Source organism: Danio rerio, chromosome 7 (genome assembly GCF_049306965.1).
Source record: "Danio rerio strain Tuebingen ecotype United States chromosome 7, GRCz12tu, whole genome shotgun sequence".
NCBI lineage: Eukaryota > Metazoa > Chordata > Actinopteri > Cypriniformes > Danionidae > Danio > Danio rerio.
The window spans coordinates 47698144-47715475 of NC_133182.1; the positions used below are offsets into that span (position 1 = coordinate 47698144).

At 36.2% G+C, this 17332-nt stretch overlaps 2 protein-coding genes across 3 annotated transcripts in view; one reads left to right on the forward strand and one right to left on the reverse strand.

Moving 5' to 3' along the window:
• Positions 1-650: 650 nt before the first annotated feature.
• si:ch211-260e23.9 lies at positions 651-7066 on the forward strand. Its single transcript, NM_001386724.1, has 4 exons — positions 651-771; positions 2099-2257; positions 3255-3390; positions 6216-7066. Exons 2-4 carry the CDS (start codon positions 2128-2130, stop codon positions 6442-6444), a joined length of 495 nt encoding a protein of 164 aa, NP_001373653.1. The 5' UTR covers positions 651-771; positions 2099-2127; the 3' UTR covers positions 6445-7066.
• The window catches only part of zgc:162297, a 102497-nt gene continuing 91142 nt past the window's right edge, over positions 5978-17332 (reverse strand). Inside the window, exons 3-7 of one of the 2 annotated variants that reach the window (XM_068222307.2) lie at positions 13280-13460; positions 13051-13201; positions 12818-12945; positions 11631-11721; positions 5978-7304 (exon numbers count right to left, since the gene is read on the reverse strand). In XM_068222307.2, the coding sequence (XP_068078408.1) occupies positions 11633-11721; positions 12818-12945; positions 13051-13201; positions 13280-13460 (549 nt within the window). In that variant the 3' untranslated portion in view covers positions 5978-7304; positions 11631-11632. 2 annotated transcript variants of the gene reach the window in all.

Here is a 17332-nt window from a genome sequence, read left to right on the forward strand (position 1 = left end):
ACCATAATCAATGATAGAGAGGTAATAAGCCAGTAGTAAGAATTGATACTTAAAGGGATAGTTCATTAAAAATGTACTCATCCTCAAGTAGTTCAAAACTTTTATGAGTTTTTTTCTGTTAAACTCTAAATAAGATAGTTTGAAGAATGTTGAAAAACTTGTAACATTGATTTCTGTGTTTTCCAAACTGTGGATGTTAACAAGTATTCCAACAGGCGTTTGAAAAAATCTTATTTAGTGTAAATGATGTCAGAATGATGTAAATGATTTAGTATGACTGAATTGACATTTTTGGGTTGAACTATCAATTTAAACTTAAGTGTCACTCTGGTTTTTAATAGTTATTCGCTTGTGCATGTAAATGCACTCATTGACCTGCGCTCACTACTGGTTTTACTGTGCAGTCAGTTTGACAAGTGAACATGTAAACAGTAAAAGTCTCACAGCTTGCGTCTGGCAGCTATGAATAGATCATGTTTTTCTTTAGTATTGCATAAAATATCTGTGAACACATGTGAGAGCTTCAGTAGGCTATGTAAAGTTATATCTGCAAACAAAAACATCCGCATGTAGGCCTACATATGTTCCAGGCGCCCCGCCTCGTGGGAGGAGCCTCCCCATGTCAGCTCGAGTACACTAAAGAACAGGAGGAGGAGCCTCGAGTACATAAACAAGTCCAGACTATACACCCGTCTGAAGAGACTGCGATTCAAAACAGATAAAGCCGTGGCATTAAATCTGCAAATAATACATTTCTGAAAAGCTGATAAGGTAGGCAAATTTACACCTTCCTATGCAGGTTTTACTGCATGTTTCTGAAACGTCGATTATTATTGTTGTTGCTGTGTTTTGATGGCGTACAGTTAACTTCAGCGAACGGCTTTGTCTTTAAACACTCAAGTATATAAAACTGTTTATTATTTAAATGATCTACTTAAGTATTTGTAAAGAAGAATGTGCGCTAAATGTCGGGATATTGTTAGCTATTATTGTTTCTTTGTTTCATAGTTATATCTTTTTTTTTTAGAAAAACTTTTTTATAATAATTAAAATATATATATATATATTATTGCTACTATTGTTTATAGTATAGATTTTCCTTTTCAGAGACTAAAAAGACATGTACAGTCAGCTCCATAGCCGGCTGTAAACAAGTCTAGATGCTTTACATGGTCAGAGCTACAGCTGATCGCTCCTTCCTGTCCCACTTTATTGACGTCTGGGGGATTATTTTAGGGTATTCATAATACTTGTACATAAGTGTTTCTATGTAGTAGCAAGCATCAGCAGATGTTTTATCTCAAAATAGATGTTTTTTAATGCGTCAAAACAAATTTCATCATAATATTTCACTTTTTTATAATCATGTAATGACATTTTATATAATCATATAATAGGCCATTCCATCATATAATATTTCACATAAGTTTTTAAACGGTCTTGCATCGCATACAGCACTTGATGTTTACCCAGTATTTGTAATTAGCTTTAAAAATAAGTGTTAAAGTTGCTTAAATCTTTGCAATAAGGATCATTGCAGTTCTGTGTGCAGGGCAGATAATAAAAACAATTTTTACCTTTTGCCTTTAGAACAGAGAGAGAGAAAAGACTTCTATTTGCCCATATCTGATTCAGTACTTTATTTTCCTGTTAATAATAAAATTAATACATAATATGAGTCAAAAATAAAGGCAAAATTTAGAAAGGAATCCCAGACAATGTTAAAAATAAGTCATCTGCTTGTGGAAAGGAACACCATGTCTCAGTTCGACCAGCTGATAGCTTACGTGCCAAGTGCATTAGCTGTACCAGGGCAGCAGAACATGACCTTACATTTACTGTTATGCAAGGTTGTCTAAAGTGTCTAATGTGAACATTCTGCACATTACTTGCCATCAACAGCTTGTAAGAAAGAAACATTACAATCTACAGTATAGAAAAGATTAAAGAAAGAAACAAAATAATAACTACATTTGAATGACAAATATGCTCAGTGCAATGTTTTTATAAAAAAGGAAAATATTGCAATAAAGCTTGGTTCCTCTAGAGGGCAACACAACTCCTTATTGATATACTTATTTTTTTTTTTTTTAAACAGATATCAGTCTGGAAAAGTCATAACAGAAAATGATCAACAGAATCCTCGCACAGCTTGTGGGAAGACAAGACAAGGATACCGATGTTACAGACGATACCCATAACTGTGCGAATCTCCTCGAGTTTGATGATGGAGAATGGGTTATCATAAAGATAGATGGTGAGTTATTGTGGTTATAATCTGCAACCTTGCAATTTTCAAAGTCCAGTAATTCTCAGGTTTGTGTAAATCTTAAATCAAACTTATCACAATTTGTAGCTTCTAGTTGTAAAACAGTTAAATGGGCAGAAAAAAAGAAAATGATCTCATTATTTACTCTCCTTTATGTGGTTTTAAACCTTTATAAGCTCTTCAGTAAGATATTTCGAAGAATGGGTGTTGCTGGCACCCATCGACTTCTATATTAAAAAGATAATATAGAAGTCAATGGGTGCCAGCTACCAACATTTTTCAAAATATCTTATTTTGTGTTCAACAGAGGAAAGAAACTTATATAGGTTTTGAACGAGTCAAAGGTACGTAAATGATGGCAGAATTTTATTTTTCAGTGAACTATCCCTTTATTAATTAAACAGTATTAAACAGTCTATGTTTAATTATATGTTTTTTTAAAGGCTTAAAAACTTCTTTTATGAATTACAATTTTAAAACAATCTCTGTTGACAAAGATTTGAAAAACACAGTATGAGACATGACAGGACAGTAGTTGGCAATGACACTTAAATAAATACTGCATGCCTCAACATATAGAGGCTGCATCCAAACATATACTTTCTTGAGTTATTTTGTAGAATTACTTTACAACTACTAAATAAGCACATCCTCACTGAATGGATGCAATGAATGTCATCTGGACATATTATCAGCCATGCTGTCATCCTGATATCTTTTTTGCCTACTTTTTTGGTCATATTTTTGCTGCTTTTGCCATATACTGTTTTTTAAATCAACCATTTAGTAGAAAAATATTTTAAAAAAATCAAACACATATGGAAAAAATTATAAAAAATAAAAACAAAGAGCCCCAAAAAGCTCTGGTTCATCCCTAATTGGGACTGAACCTGCATTGGTGTTAGCAGCTGAAAATCTCTCGTTAGCACTGACCTCATATTGAGTGTTTTTAAAAGTTTTGAAGTAATCTATGCTCTGTGTGCAGAGGATCAGTCACTTGGCTCATCAGACACAAACATTCTTGAGAACCTGTTGATCGAGCACCCCAGCATGTCTGTTTACCAGATGAGGCCTGATCAGGGAGACCTTGCTTCAGATGAAGAAACGGAGGATGTGGCTAGGTGAGATTAACAACTATCAGACATATCAGTAACACTTCTATTGTATTCAATTCAATTAATCTATATTACTATAGCGCATTTACAATGTAGATTGTGTCAAAGCAGCTAAACATAGAAGATTATAGTAAATTAAAGCCGTGTCAGTCCAATTTTTGCACAGTTGAAGTTCAGTTTAGTTCAGTTCAGTGTGGTTAAATTTTCACTGCTAAAAGTCCAAACACTGAAGAGCAAATCCACTGATGTGCAGCTCCACTAACTTCTAGTAGTTAGAAATTATTGTTTAAAGGAATAGTTCACCTTTAAAAATATGTCCTTTACACACCATTTTCTTGCCTTGTTCCAAGTCTACAGTATATGAATTTATTTTCTGTTTTTGTTGAACACAAAAAATAATATTTTGAAAAATGATAAACTGTTAGCCGTTGCCCACCAAAGTAATTTCTACTTTGTATTTCAATGGCTACCAGTCACAGAGATTCTTAAAAATATTTCCTTTTGTGCTCAACAGAAGGAAAAACATCAACACTTTAAAATAACGATCTATTAGTTAATGTATTTACTAACATCAACAAACAGTTAGTAATACTTTTATTACAGTATTTATTCATATCTGTTAACATTAGTTAATCTTGAGCTAAATAATGTTAGTTCATGAATCAAACAAAAGATGCTCAAGGAGTAAATAATTTGTCAGTGCTCTTTGGATAAGGGATTCATAAAGGTAAAAAAAAAATCACAGTCCAAGGCACTCTACTTATGATTTAAAAAAAAAAAACACAAATGTGGTCTATTTTAACAATGGATGCATTAATAAAGGCTTTTTAAGTTTTCACTTCCTTTCTGAGTGCCTTGGACTTATGATTTTTGAATAGTAGTTCATGTTAGTTAATGTTGAGTCTATGTGCATTAACTAATTATAATAAGCACAACTCTGGATTTTAATAATGCATTAGTTAATTAATAAATACTTTACATGATTATTCATACTTAATGTTAATGAACAGATTAACTAACATGAACTAATGGACCATTATTCTGACTTGTTACTGAAAAAAAAACATTAGGGCATGGAATTATTCAAGAGTGAGAAAATGTTATACTTTTACATTTGGGTGAACTATCCCTTTAAGCAACTTAAAATGCTAGGCGTTTATTATAATGTAAACTATACAGTTTAAAAGTTTAGGGTTGTAAGATAATTGTATTTTTTAATTTTTTTTTTTTTTGTATTTTTAGATTGTCTTTTATTCTCACCAAAGCTGAATTTATTTCCTCAAGAATAGGGCTGCATAATTAATTGAAAAAGGTTGTGATCTCGATTCGACTGCCCACACAATCTTTGTCCAGCATCTCTACGATTCAGCCAATATTTTTAAGTTCAGAAGAGAAGCAGAAAGGTGGTCGCATAAGTCTTTACATTGTTTTATATATTTTCTCTGCAATATGAACACCTATTATAGCATATATAATGTTGAGTATAATGCAAGGGGTAATCTGATAATGACAAATTTCATTCTCATTTTACCAGTAAAAATGGCCTAATAATGTTGTGAATGACAGACTGCAAGCATATGTCTCAAACACAATAATTCAACTTTAGAATTATCAATAGCTGTCTTCTGATAACAGCACTTTACTGGGAATTAACAGCCAGGGCAAATTTAAAGTCTATTCAAGTCCACCTTTCAAATTCTATACAAAATTTTGCATCTTAACTGGCAGTAGACCTACACATAGGCCTAATTTGACTGTTGTTTTTTCATATTTGAGAAATAACAGTAATAATAGCCTACTCATATAAACCTTTATTTTACGTCAACAGTATTGTGATCTTGATTTTAAGCAACAAAAAAAACATAATTCTCATTTTAGCCAAAATCTTGCAGCCCTACTCAAGAATACATAAAAATGTTATTAGTTTCTTTAAAGATCTGCTTTTTATTTTAAATGGTAATTTATTCCTGTGATAGTAAAGCTTCATTATCACCACCATTACTCAACATTAAAGCATAACGATTGTGTGCTTAATATCTTTATGAATGATAACAGTTCAAATGATTTTATATAAGACTTAATTAACTGAAATTATAAGTCTTTACTGTCACTTTTGACCAATTTAATGCATCTTTGCAAAGTAAAAATGATAATTAAATGACTTAAATTTAAATAATTTAGGTGATAAAAATTGTAAAAGTAAATTGTAATAACCCCAAACAGAACAGTTTTATTTTAGTATCACTAAGTGATTTTAGGCTGTATTAATAGTTTAAATTGGTTTTTATTTTGATTTCTTTTCTGTCTTCATTTTAAACTTTTGTTAAAGATGTTTTGCAATTTTTATAACTGTTTATGCCTGTGTTGGTTTTAGAATGTTTATTTCTTTACTAGTTATTTATTTTAATTGAATCAACATTAAAATGAATGTTTTTTAATTAATGTTAAATTATATCAATTTTAAAAAATTACTTTACATTAATTTTCTTTTTAGTAAACTGAAATACTGCAGTCAACATTGGAAGTGTATCAAAACCTTGCATTACAATTGTCTTAAAACTATTCGACAACACCCATTCTTGCCTTACGACAATTTTGAAAATCTTTATTTATTTCAGATGTTGACTATACTGTAGTCCTGGAATGAAACCATCTAATAAACATTTTGAAAAATCCAGGCATATTAACTTTCCTTATGGAACCTACTTCTAGTTCTAGGCTTAAATACAGCTGTTATTCTCAAATAATATGAAGAAAACCGGTCCACCAAAGTCACACAGACATGTAACCTATATTTCCTTGGCTTGTGATTTGTCAATGTACCCCTTCAGGCCTGTGCCAGTCAGACGTCACGTTTCTTGGCGGTTAGCAGCATGGGGCAGCCCTTTGCCCTGCAGCACCATCCTGCTCTCAGTGCAGCGTGCCAGAGTCTATAATGAGCACAGAAAACTGACCCGTGGTGCCCTCAACAGGCAAAACCTTGCAAGAACACGCTTTTCTCCTTCTGATCGCCGCTACGGCTACTTCAAACAGCCCGCTCAGCGCCTGTACAACTACTGAAAACAAATAATAAACTAGCGCAAAGAATAGCTGAATAAGGGGGTACGTTTGCAAATCATGTCATGAATCCATTCCCCTATGAGACTAACATGGATTAAGAAATGCAGTGTGGTATTATTATTATTATCATGTTCTTCTTCAGGAGGAAGTCTCACTTTCAGTCTGACACTGAAAAAAAAAACTCAAATGTTTTCAAAAAACAAACTAAAAAATGTAGTGATTTGCATTAGTAGTGTTATAAAGTGTTTTTTAAACATGTAACAAAGATTGTGTGCTTCTGTTTTAGCTTAGCGTGATGTGACTGCTGCATGAGTATTTAGTGAATAAAAACATTGTGTGAAATCATTCACTGTTAAAGCCTAAAATCAAATGAGGACTGTACTTTACCAAGACTATGGATTTTTTTACATTAAATAATAAGGTTGAATTGTATCTTAATGTTACTTAAGTGCCAGAGAAATAAGATCTGATGGTGATGTATGTCTTGATTCATATTGTCAGTTGTTGTTACTTGACTTTGTATATTTAAATGCCTTTTTTGGTGTTGTTTAATTTTTTAATTTTTAAAAACATGTTTGATAAAACCTTTTAAAAAGTGTTAAAAATAAATATTTTATCTTCATTTTGCTCGTATTGGTTATTATTTTATTCACTTGTAAATTCCAACAGTTACTCCCGAAGTTTGTGCATCTTCCCCATGAACCTTTTGACTCTTTCAGCATCCACACCATTTGCCCAGTAACCTCCTTTCTTGAAATGGGAGCCGATGATCATAGCGCTTGCCTGAAGGTAGTGCTCCACATTGTCATCAGTTACTCCAGACCCGATGAGAACAGGGATCCGTACAGACTGGGAAACCTCTGTGAAACGAACAGGGTCAGGGAAAACATGAGTGTAAGGACATGGATTCTGCTACATGCATGCATAAAAATACAAAAAACATGTTGTTCCCTCATTGTAATGAGGATTCTGGCAGACTGTGCCTCGTGCTCCATCTGACAGCTTCCTCAGTCCAATGGATCAGAACTAAGGAAGGCAATAGGCACAATTCCAAAGTAGGCAGCAGGGCAGTGGCAGACTAGTCTGGGCCTGGTTTTCATGCCTATGTTTACAGCCTTCCATGATCGGCAGCCATCTGGAAGTGGGATTTAAAATAGCTGGCAGTGATGGTGTCTGTGTTAGCCTGTACAAGGCCATTGGTTTTGAAGCAGGGCAGGAAGCAGGCCATCAGTCACTAGGGCCAGAAACGACCCAAGCGACATCGTTCTATCCAAAAGACCCCACTAAGACTGTACAACGTTTTGAAAAACGATCGTTATCTTGTAATATAGTGTACACAATATCAATTTTAGGGCTAGATGTTGAATTATGATTTATGGTAGTAAAAGCTGTCATTGCAGTGCACATCTTATCAGGGAGGCACAGCTCTGTGATCAGTAGTAAATCTCAGATGAAAGACTGAGGGCACTCTCACGTGTGCAAATACACCACAAATAAGAGATCCAGGGTTTAACTGCTTTTTTTGATATTCTCTGCTTTCTTGGTATTGAGAAACAGCCATACTTTCAAATGTAGCAGCAGCAAAAAACTGTAGATCACTGAGAAGTGACGCAAACAACTGTTAAATTGCAGTATGATTATGTTTGATTTTAAAACCAAAGCAATTAAATTGTCCTGAATCCTCTATGTGGTAAACACTGCTCTATTTGAAAGCAGCTGCTGGAGATTTACTGCTGAATACAGAAATTTACTGAATAAATGTGTATGAAAATTACAGTTGATTAATCGTGTAGCCCTTATCCATATCACAGAAAGTGTTATAAATGAGATTAACGGGCCAAGCATTTGTGTGTTGCATAGGTTTTTTATCTAAATTTGACCTATCAGATAGGGTCTTACTATACCCGTCTCTTCAATAGGTACTATTATCTAAACCGGGCCCAAAGAGGAACCTAGAATCAGAATATCTGCTGAGGTTTTCAGCAATGGATAATAAATGGTTAATCAGCAACAAATCAGCATATTAGAATGATTTCTGAAGGATCAAATGACACTGAAGAAAAAATAAATTGACATAAGAACATAAACAACACTGACTTTCAAAAAATGTAATCTATTTCTACCAACTCGAACAAACTATTTGTTATAATAGTATATCTTGTGATGTAACTTTTCCTAAAAAAGGCTATTATTTTTAGCTATTTTTAATAAGGGCGTAACAATATTCAAACTGAACTGAAAAAAGGTGGTACTCTCCTTACAGTACAAACTGTATCTTAGCTGTATCGTATCGCAGCACTCCCATAGTGAATCGGGGTACCTAGATGTTTTCAGAAGGACGGACGGACGGACGGACGGACGGACGGACGGACGGACGGACGGACGGACAGACAGACAGACAGACAGACAGACAGATAGATAGATAGATAGATAGATAGATAGATAGATAGATAGATAGATAGATAGATAGATAGATAGATAGATAGATAGATTTCATCTATCATTCAGTTAAAATACAGATGTAGGTAAATATCATTTAAAGTAAAATAATTTTCCTTTTAAATGTTATGAGAAGTTTTACCAGGCTCTAAATGTTTGTGCATGAGGCCAAACATCATTCAAAATGGACTGTTTTTTTGCAGGCTACATTTATTCAGTTAACTTCCTGCTTCATAAACCATGAAGTGATGTTTACAACTGTACTTGTGCTTTCAGCAATCTGACTTGTTTGATTTCATTTTGTGAGTTGTTAGGAAGCTACTGACAAATGTGAGGATGAAATATGAAGATAGACTGGTTTGTACTGTAGCAGATCAACTGTTCAACTGTACTTCTGATTCAACAAGGAAGCAGAGGATTTCTCAAAAGTAACAGATAATTAAGACAATTATAATATTACAAACGATTTGTTTTCTAAAATTATAAGATAATTAAATTAAACCACTAAAACATTAATGTAAATTTCTTAAAACATGGAAAATTTGTCAAATTTAAAAAAATATATATATTATGCAGCAAACTTTAACTACAGCTATTGTTTTTCAGCCACCGTTAAACTTCCGGTGAAAGCATTCATTTCGTTGTTCAGGCATAAAACAAGATGAAAGACCATTTAATGCAAGAGCCATCAGGAGGAGCAGGCTAGAACGCAGAAACTCCATTAAAAATACTGGGACAAAATAGATTTCCACATTTTAAAGACAAGGCGCAGAGCAATAAAGTTTAATACAGTGCTTCTTGTCTGGTCTGATACCTACTTTATATCGTATATCAGTCAGGCAGTGAAGATCATTAGCTTTTAAAGAAACCAGATCTTAAACACTGTGATTTTGTAGTGGCATGACAGTTCACAGGAAGCGCTTGGGCTGGCTTACTAAAAATTAAAAGGTCTTGTGCAAATACTCATTTAGCAAGGACGCATTCAATTATACAAAAGCTTTTTAACAGTAAGTATTATAATAGTTACATAAGAAGTCATCATAAAAGATCTAATAAAGTATTACTAATATAGCATGTAAGAAACCTTTCAGAAGGATCCTGTGTCGCTTAAGCCTGGAGAAATTATGTAAAAAAAAATCAGCTTTGACATACTTGGACAATGAAACTGAAACACTGGACAATTTAGTGTTAGAGGTTTCATGGCTAAATATGACCACCCTGGTGGCACATTCCACTAGTAAGAGCAGAATGTGAAGGTTTAATCAGTGGAGTAATTTTGCTTAAAATATTGCAATACATACATTAAGAGTTACATATCAGAGTTCAAAAGAGGGCCAATTGTTAGTGTTTGCCCCGCTGGCGCATCTGTGACTAAAATAGTAAGTCTTTGTCTTGTATCAAGAGCCATGGTATCCAGGATAACGTCAACATACAACCAAGAAGGACGAAACACATTCAACAGGAGTAACTGTGGATGCAAGAGGAAGCTGTCTGAAAGAGATGTCTGGGTGCTAAAGCCGATTGTATCCAAAAAACATAAAACCACAGCTGCCCAACTCACTGCAGAATTAAACGTGCACATCAAATTCAGTTATGGTGTAGAGAAGCCCCAAAGAAGCATACAACCCAGAGTGTTGCATGCCCAGAGTGAAGCATGGGGGTGGTCTGTGATGGTTTGGGCTGCCATATCATGGGATTCCCTAGGCCCAATACTTGTGTTAGACGGGCACCTCACTGTCAGAGACTACTGAACGATTCTGGAGGACCATGTACACCCAATGGTTCAAAAATTAAAAAAGGTTGGGAACCACTGCACTAATGCACACAATAAGACTGGTGACAGAGTGGTTTGATGAACGTCTCATATAGTCTGCACAGTCACCAGACCTAAATATTATTGAGACACTTTGGGGTGTTTTAAAATGTGCAATTCAGAAAACATTTTCTTCCAGCAGCATCAAGTAGTTACCTGGACACCATCGTGCAAGAAGAATGGGAAGAATCGTGCAAGTTTTGCTCCTCCCAAATACCCAACCATTCAATTTCCATAGGCAGGATTTATACTGCATTCTGACATCAATATTCCCAGTAAATAATGCTTGTTGTCCAAATGTGCCATTTCTTGTAGGTCTTAAAAATATTTTCTCTTTGGGGTGGACTTGCATCTTTGTCCATCTTTTTTCTTTGCCCAAACATACACACAGCACATGGACTAACATTCAAAAATATTACAGATTCCAAGATTGAAATATACTGTACTATTAGTTGTGTAAAGTAACTAATTACAAATACTCAAATTACTTTGAGTAGTTTTTCTAAGAAATTGTAATAAACTAAGTGGTTTTAAAAATGTGTACTTTTACTTTCCCTTGAGTACATTTTTAGTGCAGTATTGGTACTTTTACTCCACTACTTTCCTTCAACCAGTCACAGTCACTACTATCTTTTCTTGCATATGGGGATTAGAAAAATCTGTCCTGTGATTCCTGTCCAATCAAATAACACATAGTAGGTAAATTGAATCATAATGAACTACCTCAAGACATGGGCGCTTTATAAATGCAGCCAACTGTTTAAAAGTACTAAAAGTGTCCATAAAATAATGTCCAAAATCTTTATATGCACTGACTTAGAGACTGTCACTGATGAGAAGATGACGTATGTTTACAGTTTGAAGACCAAAATGGCCTTAAACACCCAGCAGACACAAGACGTCAACATGACATTAGATTGACAATGTACCCTACCGTCATGGGGATGCTGTATTTTGTTCGGAAATGAAAATCGTGTTGACGTCAGAACTCAATGTCAGGTCAATGTCAATGTCCAAGGCCCAACCTAAAACCAACCAAATATCACATCTTATGATGTTGCAGCTTACGTTGTATGGACGTTACCACTATGACATCTATCAGATGTTGGAATTTGGTTGTCATAACTGATGAATAAATGTCAGTATTTGACGTCAATGGGATGTTGGTTTAATATGTTGGCTTGACGTTGGATTTTGGTCACTTTCGAACAACCTAAAATTGACCAAATATCAACGTCATTTGACGTCATTATTGGACATCAAAATATTGTTGTCCTTAGACGCTAACTAGACACTGATTTTTGGTCATCTGACATCACAACCTAAATATAACCTAATATTAACGTCTTATGACACTGTGTGCCTGCTGGGCAATAACTAGTGAATATTAAAAAGAATATTACGTTTACACACACATGCACAAATGACATGTAAATGCATCAGCTTTTAAAAGCGTAATACTCACTACTTGAGTACTTTTGAAAGGTCTTTTTACTCATACTTTAAATAATATTTACAACAGATACTTTTACTCTACTTGCACTACATTTTTAGGCAAGTAATGGTACTTTTACTTGAGTATGATTTTTTTAGTAGTCTTTCCACCACTGTGTACTACACATAGTTTAACTAAAGATACTGGATATTATTACATCACAAAACATTTACTTAATGATGCATTAAAAATGTACACAGTAAAATAAAAATAAGAAACACAGCACATAGTGATTAAATAATATGGGCACACTTTTCAATAAGGTTTTGTTTAGTTAAAAGAGTATAAATGTGAAACAGCATGGTTTATTATGGTTCAAGATTTACAGCTTAAACGCATTATTAATTGCTTTTAAACATTTATTCATTTCTTTATTCTGTCGAACACAAAAGAGGATATTTTGAAAAATGCAGATTGCTGGGACCCATTGACATTCATAGTAGGAAAGAAAACACAATAGAAGTCAGTGGGTGTCAGCAAAAAAGAATAAATGTTCTAATATAAGTGTAAAACGCTGTAATATAAGCATACTGTGCATTGTTCTTACATGTTGGTAAATACAATAACATTAACTACAGGAACCTTACCGTAAAGTGTTTTCTGAAAGTAGATAAAACGAGACTCACCCCTCAGTTCCTGTGGATCAGCCTTTGCTCCAGTGGCACTTCCTGTGACGACGACTCCATCAGAGAGGAAGAACTCAGCAGCTTGAGCCGTCTCAGCTATGCTCACATCTGCAGTCAGGGCATGAGCGCTGCAATGATCATTATGAAAATATCACTCATGTGACACAGAATAGCAGAAACCACATCACTCTCTGTGGTCAGCCAGCACGTACTGCACTCGAATCTGATCATACCTGTGCTTCTTCTTGATGTCAGTAAAGATCTGAACATGCTCTGCTCCAATGCGCTTGCGGTAGCGCAGCAGCTCACCCGCACAGGCATTTAACAGGCCTTCATCTGCAACATGTGAGAAAACAAACCCCTCTGCACGAATAAAATCCAGCCCTGTGCAAAGGCAGATGCAAGTTAATATTTGTTAAATTGATTAAGTCGGTGAATGCCTTGGTTTGAAATGGCATCCACCTGAGGCCAGAGCTACGGCCAGAGCTGAGTGGTTTGCGGCTGAGAGAATCTGTACACCGAGCGGCCAGGATGGATAAAGGCCTCTGACTGCCGTACACACAGCTGTCATACATGCACACACTTCTGGACCCACGTCAAGGGTGTATGGAATATCATGCATGTTTTCAATGATCAGCCCGTCCTGTCACAGAGCACAAAAGTAGTAGCAATTACATATTGAACACTTGCTGACTGTTTTTAAATAATCAATTCATATATAAAGTTTGTTTCAAAATGTTTAATTATTTGAAATATGAATCGCCCTTGAGGTCATGAAGACCTCATGTAATAATACCCATCACGTTAAAATGACAGCATGAGACATTAGAGTTGACATGTGACCTGGAGTTGACTATAGAGCTACAATCATGTATAGGGGTGCCCAACCTTTTTCCTATAAAGGGCCGAAAACCAAGTATCATTGAGTGCCATGGGCCGAAAGTAAATATTCATACTTTCATTTTCTTTTCAGCTTAGTCCCTTTATTGCCGAAGGTAAATATTCCAAACTATACTACATTAAATTTGCAATAGCTAATTTATTTCATAATATTTAAAAATGAATAGAAAAGATGACTTTAAATTGTATTATTAATGCAGAAAAACTTCTTTATTGTAACTTATGGCAATAAAAATACAATCACAAAATCTAATTCATTTACCTGGAACATTTAATTTCCATTATCTTTTGGATCTTAGCAATAAAACAAACAAACAAAATATTACATTTAATTAGAAATCAAAGTCTGTAAACAGTCCCAATCTGCCCCTTCTCCCTCTCTTCTCAGGTTGGATGGCAGGCCAAATCAAGGGTTAGTTCATAGTTTGCATATCTCTGATGTATACAGTACACACACAGTCTGATTTTCATATGCATTTTTCAAATCAAAGTCAGTAAACTACACAACAGTTTCTTTCCTCAAGCTGTTAGAGCCTCAATTCTAATTAAAGCTGCAAGCAGCGATGATAGGGACCTCGCACCCGGGCTCACCGCCGCCCGGTGGCATCAGGATGACAGAGAACAGCGAACAGTAATAATTTAAGCCGATATATTAAAAATATCTGAGAAAATCACAGATCTATGCCAAACTTCCTCCTGTCAGCAAGTGGCGCTATAACTGTGACTCATGATTGGCATGTAGATGTCTTCAGGAGAGGAAACTTATCAACCATGTGAAGTTTTAGGCAGATCGGACATTGTTTGGCTGAGTTATGAGCCAAACTGCCTTTTGTCAGCAGGTGGCGCTAAGACAGACTCAATGTTGTTATGTAGATGTGTTCAGGGGGTGACTTTTATTAACCTTGTGATGTTTCAGGCAGATCGGAGTTTGTGTGGTTGAGTTATAAGCCAATCTACCTTCTGCCAGCAGGTGGCGCTATGACTGACTCAATATTGTTATGTAGATGTGTTCAGGAGAGGACTTTAATCAATCATGTGAAGTTTTAGGCAGATCAGACATTGTGTGGTGTAGTTATAAGGACTTCCTGTTCCATGGCGAAGCGTTGAGGTTTGTCATGCCACCACAGACACGCCCCTCTGCAAAAACTCTAGATCTTCACAATATATCATCGCTAGAGCTTTCAGATGACACCACTCAATTTGGTGCTGATACGGGAAAGTTTGTGGAAGGAGTTTGTTACAGTGTCAAACATGTCATTTCCTGTAGCCAGCAGGTGGCGCTATAACTGTAACTGGATATCGGCACGTAAACCTGTTCAGGTCAGGACTGTTATTAAATGTGTGAATTTTGAGGCAGATCGAATGATGCATGCCTGAGTTATAACGACTTCCTGTTTTGTGGCGAATCATCAACGTTTGCGAGGCTGCCACGGACACAGCCATCGATGAAAACTCTAAAGCTTCGCAATTTAACATCACCAAGGCTTTAAGATGGCAAAACCCAATTTTGGTGTCAATCAGATAAAATCCCTAGGAGGAGTTAGTTAAAATACAACGCCTAGAAATGGCAAAAGAGCCACTTTTTAGCCGCAGGAAGTTAAAAATATCCGACTTCCTGTTGAGTTTGAGATATGGCTCCAAGAGACTTTTTCATATGTTTTGGCATGTTTGAGGTGTGTGCCAATTTTTGTGCATGTGCGTGATTTGTAGATCGGGGGCTCGTCCGTTTAATTTTTATATGTATTCAGGAGAGGAATTTAATTAACCATGTGAAGTTTCAGGCTGATCGGAATTTGTGTGGTTAAGTTTTAAGGACTTCATGTTTCATGGCGAAGCGTTGAGGTTTGTCATGCCACCACAAACACGCCCCTCTGCGAAAACTCTAGATCTTCACAATATATCATCGCTAAAGCTTTCAGATAACAACCAACCAAATTTGGTGCTGACACGAAAAAATTTGTGGGATGAGTTTATTACTCTGTAAATCATGACATTTCCTGTGGCCAGCAGGTGGCGCTATAACTGCAACTGGATTTTGGCATGTTCTGGTCTGGACTTATATTAAACATGTGAATTTTGAGGCAGATCGGATAATGCATGCCTGAGATATAATGACTTCCGGTTTTGTGGCGAATCAAAGTTTGCGAGGCCGCCACAGACACGCCCATCGACAAAACCTCTAAAGCTTCGCAATTTAACATCGCCAAGGCCTTTAGATGACAAAACCCAATTTTGGTGTCGATCGGATAAAATGCCTTGGAGGAGTTCGTTAAGATACAACGCCTGGAAATGGCAAAAATACCACTTATTTGCCGCAGGAAGTTAAAAATATCCGACTTCCTGTTGGGTTTGAGTTATGGCTCCAAGAGACTTTTTTGTATGTTTTGACGTGTTTGAGGTGTGTGCCAGTTTTCGTGCATGTGCGTGATTCGTAGATCAGGGGCTCTTCCGTTTAATTTTTATAGGTGGCGCTGTAGAGTCATTTTGCCATGCCCACTTCAATATTGTTATGGGGATGTGTTCAGGAGAGGACTTGTATCAACTATGTGAAGTTTCAGGCAGATCGGACTTTGTGTGGTTGAGTTATAAGGACTTCCTGTTCCATGGCGAAGCGTTGAGGTTTGTCATGCCGCCACGGACAGGCCATTCTCCGAAAACTCTAGATCTTCACAATATAACATCGCTAGAGCTTTCAGATAACACCACCAAATTTTGGTGCTGATATGATAAAATTTGTGGGAGGAGTTTGTGACTCTTTAAAATCATGTCATTTCCTGTGGCCAGCAGGTGGCGCTATAACTGTATCTGGATATTGGCATGTAAACGTGTTCAGGTCAGGACTCTTATCAAGCGTGTGAATTTTGAGGCAGATCGGATAATGCATGCCTGAGTTATAACGACTTCCTGTTTTGTGGCGAATTGTCAAAGTTTGCGAGGCCGCCACAGACACGCCCATCGACGAAAACTCTAAAGCTTCGCAATTTAACATTGCCCATGCCTTTAGATGATAAAACCCAATTTTGGTGTCGATCGGATAAAATCCCTAGGAGGAGTTCGTTAAAATACAACGCCTGAAAATGGCAAAAATGCCACTTTTTCGCCGCAGGAAGTTAAAAATATCCGACTTCCTGTTGGGTTTGACATATGGCTCCAAGAGACTTTTTCGTATGTTTTGGCATGTTTGAGGTGTGTGCCAATTTTCGTGCATGTGCGTGATTCGTGGATCGGGGGCTCGTCCGTTTAAGTTTTCTAGGTGGCGCTGTCGAGTCATTTTGCCACGCCCACTTCCGAGACCCATAATAAACGTAAATTTTCGCCACTTCTGAGGCGTGTGCAAAGTTTCGTGAGTTTTCGGGCATGTTTAGCCCCTTAAAATCGCGATTCATTCCGGAAAAGAATAATAATAATAATTAAAGCTGCAAGCAGCGATGATAGGGACCTCGCACCCGGGCTCACCGCCGCTCGGTGGCCTCAGGATGACAGAGAACAGCGAACAGTAATAATTTAAGCCGATATATTAAAAAAATCTGAGAAAATCACAGATTTATGCCAAACCTCCTCCTCTCAGCAGGTGGCGCTATGACTATGACTCAAGATTGGCATGTAGATGTCACC

Bases quoted from the DNA above. Each gene is read 5' to 3' on its own strand.
- si:ch211-260e23.9 (NM_001386724.1), top strand. From the start codon at position 2,128: ATGATCAACAGAATCCTCGCACAGCTTGTGGGAAGACAAGACAAGGAT. The intron at 2,258-3,254 runs GTGAGTTATTGT...CTCTGTGTGCAG, and splicing joins GGTTATCATAAAGATAGATG to AGGATCAGTCACTTGGCTCA. The intron at 3,391-6,215 runs GTGAGATTAACA...GTACCCCTTCAG, and splicing joins GAAACGGAGGATGTGGCTAG to GCCTGTGCCAGTCAGACGTC.